This window comes from Solanum lycopersicum, chromosome 11 (assembly GCF_036512215.1).
Source record: "Solanum lycopersicum chromosome 11, SLM_r2.1".
NCBI classification, from domain to species: domain Eukaryota; kingdom Viridiplantae; phylum Streptophyta; class Magnoliopsida; order Solanales; family Solanaceae; genus Solanum; species Solanum lycopersicum.
The window spans coordinates 1,895,844-1,904,389 of record NC_090810.1 but is presented as its reverse complement, the minus strand read 5'-3'; the positions used below and the strand labels follow the sequence as shown (position 1 = coordinate 1,904,389).

At 32.7% G+C, this 8,546-nt stretch overlaps 1 protein-coding gene across 1 annotated transcript; it reads left to right on the top strand.

The window, feature by feature from the left end:
- The first annotated feature begins 3,194 nt into the window (after positions 1 to 3,194).
- On the top strand, positions 3,195 to 7,226 carry LOC101245518 (cationic amino acid transporter 7, chloroplastic). Its single transcript, XM_004250424.5, has 5 exons — positions 3,195 to 3,711; positions 3,802 to 4,024; positions 4,105 to 4,453; positions 4,623 to 4,854; positions 6,459 to 7,226. Exons 1-5 carry the CDS (start codon positions 3,330 to 3,332, stop codon positions 7,025 to 7,027), a joined length of 1,755 nt encoding a protein of 584 aa, XP_004250472.2. The 5' UTR covers positions 3,195 to 3,329; the 3' UTR covers positions 7,028 to 7,226.
- The last annotated feature ends 1,320 nt before the right edge of the window (positions 7,227 to 8,546 follow it).

The following is an 8,546-nucleotide window of genomic DNA, read 5'->3' as shown; positions in this document are numbered from 1 at the left end:
AATAAATAGACATCAATTTCTCTAGATTAAATGCATTTGCCAATTTGTTTAGGCAAAATTACAAGGGAGTTGAATGTGAACATGTGACATAATATTTACTAGGATTTGCACCTTTTGCTTTTGGCAAATTGACCATTACACATTTTAATGGTCTAATTATAAACTTTTATTACTTCACTTTCCAACATCTTAATCATATGAGAGTATAAACTTTTCATATATAAAAGTTCATTTTAAAATATTTTACCAAAGTCTATGGGTATTATTTGCACTTTATTTAATCAATCCAAAGAACATATTAGGTTAAAATTTCCTTTAGATTGCTCAGATTGTTATTTTCTCCGTTCAATAATAGTTATTCACTATATAATTTTGCGATATCTAACAATACTTGTCTAATTTATAAAATTAATAGATAATTTCACACACTTCATAATTCATACTTAATTATCGTTATTTTCCTGTTACATTTTTTGAGATATTGTATTTATTATACTCAAAGAATGATATAAAATATTTTTTTATTTATAATTTCTAAAAAATGTGCAGAATCAATAGTGGACTAATATTGTTGGATTGAAGGAATATCTATTTGTATAAGCTTGCTCAAATTGTATATTGATAAGGGTAATCGATCATATATATATAAAACATTTTTTCTCTACGAACTTTCCTATCTTGAGGTAGTTTTTAACTTTTTTCTTTAAATTTTGGGTGAAATGATTTTAAACTATATATGATCTAAATTTTTTGTGCACAGCTAATTTTACAGACAAATTATATATTTGTTTTGAGTATAATTTATGTTATTTAACTTGAATTATAATATCTAAGATATCCAAATATTGTATGCTTCAAGGATGCAATGAGGCCTGTTTTGTAAATAAATCATTGAGAGTGGAACTATGGTTCAGAAACTTCGAGTATCACATCCTATTTTCTGAAGGGGCATGTTGCAAGAGCGTAGGTGAGTGATATGAATAGGAGACACGCTTGAAGAATAACGATAACAATGTTGTTTCCGTCGCTAGATTAAGATCTGTTGGCTTGTATCAAGAGAAAAGAAGGGGGTGGTAGGAAGTAGAAGAACATTATTTAATGGCGAGATTATAAAATCTCCAAGATAGAATTAAGAGAATATACCCGAGAAGCAAATGACACTGAGGTTTCTTTTAAAAAAAAGCGCAAATAATTGTCTCGCCCTAAATGAAATGACTCTCTCAGTTAAGTTGTCCCCTAACTCAAGTCCCACATCCACTTTTCTCTGTTTGTAATCCAATAATTGGCAAAGCCAACACTCTACTAGGATTGTAGGCTTCATTCTATTCTGACCCTGACCCAGGTTGGCTTCTTGAAAAGTTCGTTCCCACCACGTTCACAGCCCTATTTGTCAAGATTCGATTGGATGAAGGAGACTGAGGTTTCTTTTTAAGGAAACGGCAAATAATTGTCTCAAATAAAATGACTCTCTCATTTACGTTGTCCTCCAACTCGAGTTCCACGTCCGCTTTTCTCTGTCTGGAATCCAATAAATTGGCATAGCCCACACAATATTAGTATCGTCCGCTTCATTCGATTGTGACCCTAACCCAGACTGACTTCTTGGGAAAGTCTATTCCCATCACGCTCATAGCCCCATTGGTCAAAGACTCGATTGGATGTGAGTTTCTGCGGTTTCTTTTTAAGGAAAGGACATATAATTGTCTCGCCCTAAATTGAATTCTCTCTCAGTTACGCTGTCCCTCAACTCGAGTTCCACGTCCGATTTTCTATGTCTAGAATCCAATAAATTGGAAAAGCAACACAAAACTAGAATCGTCTTCATTCTATTCTGACTCTATCCCAGGCTGGCTTCTTAAAAAGCCCGTTCCCACTACGCTCACATCCTCATTGTTCAAAGACTCGATTGGATGCGATAGACTTAGGTTTCTTCTCAAAGGAAAGGGCAAAGCGCCACTCGAAGCAAATATGAAATGTAATGAAAGACACAACAATGTTTACTCCAAACAAAGAAATAAATAAAATTTAACCAAAACACCACCAAGCAAAAAACTAAAAATAGTGGTATAAGGTGCATGTAGTACACTTTACACAACTAACCACATAATGATTCTGTTGACGATCTTAGTAAAGACATAAATGTAAAACTCACTTTTATCATTATCTTTTTTGGACTATCACTTATATATCAAAATAACGATAGTAATTAAAGATGTACAAACAAATATAGTTTTATGTTGTTTTCCCATTGAAAATCTTCATGATGCATTAAATAAACTTACAAGTTTAAAATTGATTTTAGAGAAAAAAATATCTTTAAACTAAATGAGGAAATATAGGAGATGTATCGGCTATCTGTTTTTCTTTTTAAGCCCAAATTCACGGATTTTATTTATCTCCCACATTTTCCCCCCTAATTTGTTATACTACCGTAAAATAAAATAAAATATAGGGATAATGGCCACGTACCCTCTGTGCCCGAAATTTTAAAGACACATTACAATTATACTAAGGTCCTATTATCCTGAGCTTATTTTATTAATAATTTTTTACCCCTTTTTAGCTTACATCTTGTGGACTCAACGATGATTGACTTTTTTTAAAAAACTAGTGCCACGTAGGCTAAAAAGGGGTAGAAAATTACATATAAAATAAGTTCAGGGGTAATAGGACCTTAGTATAGTATAAGTGTGTTTCTAAGATTTCGGACATAGATTGAGAGGTTACTTGGGTATTTTCTCTAAAATATATAGATACTTTTATTAGTTAGACAACTAAAAGCTTAAACCATATAATTTTTTAAAAGTAAAAGTGTCATGTAAAATGAGATGGACAAAGTATTATTTTCAGAAAAAAAGATAAATATACCTCCGAATTATCGTAAACGGCATACAAATACCCTCCGTCACATTTCAGGACATTGATGTCCCTGTCGTTCAAGAATTAGAGCACATAGATACTCTTTATACTAACGGAAATACGGGTGTCACAATTTTATCTACCGACCCGACATCGGATTAATAGATAAAATTGCGTCACGTGTTTCTATTCAATCTTTCGTTAAAGTAAATGACATATATGCTTTTGTTTTAGAATGACAGTAACATTACTGTCTAAAAAATATGACAAATAATATCTTCCTATTATTTACGATACTTCGATATATATACACACACTTTTTCCTATTATTAACAATAGTTAGTGGATCTAATAGATATCGGTATCAGCCATTTTCTAGTGTTTAACTCTTTAAATACCCATTCATTCTTTCTTCATTTCCTTCAATTCAATATTTACTGATAAAACCAGAGAGACTTGGTGGTCCAAAAATGGAGACCTATGGCTCCTCTTTCACTAATGTCAAAACCTATCTCCGAGCACTTTCCGATACTCCGCACCGGTTAGCTCGCCGGGCTTGTTCTGTCTCGACTACTTTCGAAGAAACAAGTCGAGTCAGAGCCAGGTCTGGTGGAGATATGAAACGGAGTCTCCGGTGGTACGACCTCGTCGGATTTGGCGTCGGCGGTATGGTTGGTGCCGGAGTATTTGTTACTTCCGGTCGTGCTAGCAGTATGTGTGCTGGACCTGCTGTTGTTCTCTCTTACGCCATTGCTGGATTTTGTGCTCTGTTATCTGCTTTTTGCTACACTGAGTTCGCCGTCGATATGCCAGTTGCGGGCGGTTCTTTTAGCTATATCCGTATCACTTTCGGTCCGTTTTTCCGTAACTGAATTTGTTAAAAAACAACACGTAATGAACGCAATGTCCTCTGAAATTGATCAAAGACGTTTCGTAGTGCAGGTGAATTTCTAGCGTTTTTGACCGGTGCGAATCTGATCATCGATTACGTACTATCAAATGCCGCCGTAGCGAGGAGTTTCACTGGTTATTTATGTACAGCTCTCGGTATATCCACCGAAAGCAGATTGAGAATCATCGTTAATGGATTACCGAAAGGATTCAATGAAATCGATATTGTTGCTGTTTTAGTAGTTCTAGCTCTCACCGTAATCATCTGCTACAGGTTCGTCTGCTAAAATTCATGAGAAATCTGTAATCGAATTCGATTTCGTTTTTTTTTAAATTGTTACGATTTCATTGCAGTACAAGGGAGAGTTCGTTGTTGAATATGGTGTTAACAGTGCTACATCTAGTGTTCATAGTATTCGTGATAGTAATTGGTTTTACCAGAGGAGAAACGAAGAATTTCAGAGAAGCTGGGGATGAGAATCATGCGAGTGGATTCTTCCCATTCGGTGCCTCAGGAGTGTTCAATGGTGCAGCAATGGTTTATCTGAGTTACATCGGTTACGACGCCGTTTCAACCATGGCTGAAGAGGTCAGAAATCCCGTTAAGGATATACCTGCCGGTGTCTCGGGTTCCGTTATACTCGTGACAGTTCTTTACTGCCTCATGGCTGCTTCAATGTCCATGCTCCTTCCTTATGATATGGTAAAAATAAAGTTAACCAAATTACATTTCTATCCTTTATCACTATTCATTTATTTCATTATATCGATTAATCCAATTTTGATCAGTGAATCTCATTTATGAATGTAAATGTGTATTACTATCTGGTATATGAAAAGGTTGATAATAAATTGTTGTATTTGATGAACAGATTGATCCAGATGCGCCATTTTCGGGGGCATTTATGGAATCAGACGGGTGGAGATGGGTATCAAATGTGATAGGAGTTGGGGCTAGTTTCGGTATTTTAACATCTTTATTAGTGGCTATGTTGGGCCAAGCTCGATACATGTGCGTGATCGGACGGTCTAGCGTTGTCCCCGCTTGGTTTGCTAAGGTCCATCCTAAAACATCAACCCCTGTAAATGCTTCCGTTTTTCTCGGTACGTAAGTTTTCATCAATATTTATTTGTACTTTATATTTATATCAAATTTTATATGAGTATATTATATTTTAATAAAATCTGGATTGATATTAAATATAATGAAAAAATCGATTGGGTATAGTATTCTATCGTGTTACGTATTTTTATGTGGATCAATTAGTGGAAATGCGTGTGCGATTTATTTATTTTTCCTGTTATTGCGTGGATGTTGCCTTTTGTATTATTACTATTAGCTTTGCCGTTGGAGAATAGGGGGTCCACCAAAAGAACCGTTTCGGTTAAGGCGATAGCTTTACATTTTAGGGAAAATTGATCATAAGTTTATCATGGGACTCATCATATTCAGTTAATTTTTTTCTGGGTTGTGTGGACCCTACTAAAGGTGGAACTAGTAAAGATCGAGATTATTTAAATTTTGATTAAAAGTTCTTTTGTTTATATTTGATTAGGAGTATCATATATTATAAATGTTAATTTTTGTTTAATTTTTTAATATTTTTTTTATTTAAATTATTTTAATACCTGACCTGACCTATAGTTTCATGTCAAGATGGATTAGTCACTCACAATCACACACAGATTTGAGAAATTTTTATTGAAAGGTCCTTTGACTGATTTTTATGTGGGATCCACCTCTTTAGGATAAAACCCTGGCTCAAATTTCAATGTTCGTCATGAATTTGGCCTTTTTATTTTTCTCCGTTCGTTCCTAGCTCTCCAATATTGAAGTATGCAACGATTTCAATATATCTTTATATGTGTTTGAAAATTTTTTGTTGGATTAAAAATATGATTTTTTAAAAATATTTTTAGCAAATTTCAGGTTTGATATTAAAGTGTACGCATCTCATTAAAAAAACAATAAAACATTTTTGATTTTCTTTATCTATAGTCTTTAACACAATACCAACTAAATGTTTCAAATATGTACTTCAAGGAGAAAAGAGTCTATATTCTATTGAGTTTTTAAAAGTTCTCCCTTTTTTGTTTTTTTGGTCTTTAGAATATGAATTAATTAAATTCGTGATAATATTGCATAATATTTATAAAATCTAATTAGGAAGGTTCCTAGTTAAAGATTTAAGTGCAATTATTGGTCCAAACAATATATATATGACTAATAAGGTTCCATCCCATCATTATCTAAACGAATGTTCTCCACATACTTTTATACACTATTGAGACAGGTAATTGAGCTCAGCAAAGTATAAAACTTTTTGAAGCTCCTGCAGACCATTCTTGAAATCTTATATTCTTTATATAAAGATTATATGTGTGACTTACAGTCCTGGAATAAGAATTTATGTAAACTGGGAATGTTAGATATAGAATTTTGAAAAACAGAGTTGAAAATGCTATTTATAGAATCCTTTGTAGAGTACTAGGGACGGAGCCAAACGTCCTTCACCGAAAATTATTTTTTAGATATAGATAGTAGATGTTGAATTCCGTTAACAACGATTACCCTTTTAAAGATCTTGTCATGTGATTTTCTGAGACTTTTGACTGAAATGACACATTCTTTACCAATTTCAGCATAAAGTCTTGCTAGTAATTTCTTCCTATTTTGCTAAAATTAGGATTTGTTTGGTCTTTTTCAGGGATTTGTACAGCAGCAATTGCACTTTTCACTGATTTACAAATACTACTTAACCTTGTATCAATTGGTACACTGTTTGTATTTTACATGGTAGCAAATGCTGTTATTTACAAGCGTTACGTTTCTATTGGCGTAACAAATCCATGGCCTACCCTATCATTCCTTTTTTGCTTCTCACTAACATCCATTTTATTCACCCTGTTATGGCAATTTGCACCACCAGGCAAGCCAAAAGCCTTCATGCTTGGTGCTTGTACTGCTATCGCCATTGCTGTATTACAACTCTTCCATTATATGGTACCACAAGCTCAAAAACCCGAGTTTTGGGGTGTCCCTTTAATGCCATGGATTCCTTCCATGTCCATCTTCCTCAATATATTCTTGTTAGGTTCACTTGATAGACCATCTTACATTCGATTCGGATTCTTCTCAGCTCTCGCTGTTCTAGTTTATGTTCTCTACAGTGTTCATGCTAGTTTTGATGCTGAGGAAGATGGGACACTTGGTCAAAAGAGCATTGAACTAGTGAAGGAATCTATTGAAGTCCAGGACCATACTCTCAAAGTGTAAAAATGTTCTCTTTTTAAGCTGACTTTTTCTTTTACTATTACTTCTTTTTTTGGGGTGGGGGTGGGGGGGTGGAGGAGTAATTTATGGATGTTTAACATAGAAATGTGAGAGGAGATATAGGCTGCAATTTTTTTTGCGGCGATCAAGTTGTATAGTTTACTATGATATGAGCTTAAATGGTTACATGAGAATTCGTATAGTTGATTGAGGCGTAGTTATTATTGTTATTATGATAGCAAAGTTGTGTAGTTCAGTGTGACTTGTGATTCTCTTGTATGGTTAAGTCAAACTATTGATGCCTCACAAAAGTTCAAAGTGCCCACAAAGACAAAAGAAATCTATAAAGATGAACATGGAAAATTAGGAATAATCTGTTCATTAACCCAATTTGGGTGATGTAAGAGAGTTGTCTACCATTTGAAACTAAAATTCTCTTTATTGCATTTGATTACATATTCACTATTGACCATCATTTTTTATATTTAAAATATTTGTGAAGTTATCTATCATGTTTTTAGTTCAATTGTGACATCATATATTCAAAATGAAAGGCCCCACTACTCTTGTGACTATTGAAGAAAACTTTAATTCCATGAAAGTCCATTTTTATTGTGGAATCTATCCTATTTGAATATGAAAACAAAAAAAAATATAAATATAAATCTAGTTAAAGGTTCTCTCTTTTGGAGTATAAGAAGGGGAAAAAAGGGTTTGAAAAGGTTTGAAGATGAGGATAGAACAAAAAGAAAGTTGGATAAGGACTAGTAAACCTTTTTTTAATGAAAGGTTACAAAGTACAAAGTTTAAGCAAGAGTCAGATTTTTATGATTTAAAATTTATAATTTTAAAATTTTTTATTCTAAAGTTTAATATATATATATATATATATATATTAAATTTTTCAATATATATGAATCTAAATTAATCGAGAGTGAATGCGAGAGTAATCAATTGTTCCCTTTTTGGTCGGTTTTTCAAGTCTCTATTGGACCCTCAATCCAATATTTCATTTGGGTCCATAAAACTTCTGCTCATATTTTTTGGTTTTTAATTGTTTATTTTCTATTCTAAAGGCAAATATTTTTTATTTTTTCATTGGCAAATTTTTACATTTTAATATTTTATAAATTATTCTTATGTTCTAAAAGAACTTATGCATCGATATAAGTTTGATTTCTAAGGGGGAAAAGTCAAATCATTTCACGAGCAATATATGCAATCAAATATTTATCGTTATTAATAAGTACTTTTTTTAATTTAGTGATCGATTTTTATATTGAAATCGTGATAAATTTCAATTCACATCGTATAGTATTCATTCAAAAATAAATAAATAAATATTTCTAATTAAAAAAATAAGATATACTCACTAGCTTAATTTGAAATTCCTAATTAAGGACGAAGGAATCCACACATATTATCGGTAATTTTTTTCCATATATGAATTATAGATGAGATAAAGGTTCCCAACTTAAAATATATCTTAGATTTATATCAAAAGGCATATATACCAATAAAG

Coding starts and splice junctions, on each gene's coding strand:
- LOC101245518 (XM_004250424.5), top strand. CDS start 3,330: ATGGAGACCTATGGCTCCTCTTTCACTAATGTCAAAACCTATCTCCGA. Junction 3,712..3,801: donor CTATATCCGTATCACTTTCG/GTCCGTTTTTCC, acceptor TTCGTAGTGCAG/GTGAATTTCTAGCGTTTTTG. Junction 4,454..4,622: donor TGCTCCTTCCTTATGATATG/GTAAAAATAAAG, acceptor TTTGATGAACAG/ATTGATCCAGATGCGCCATT.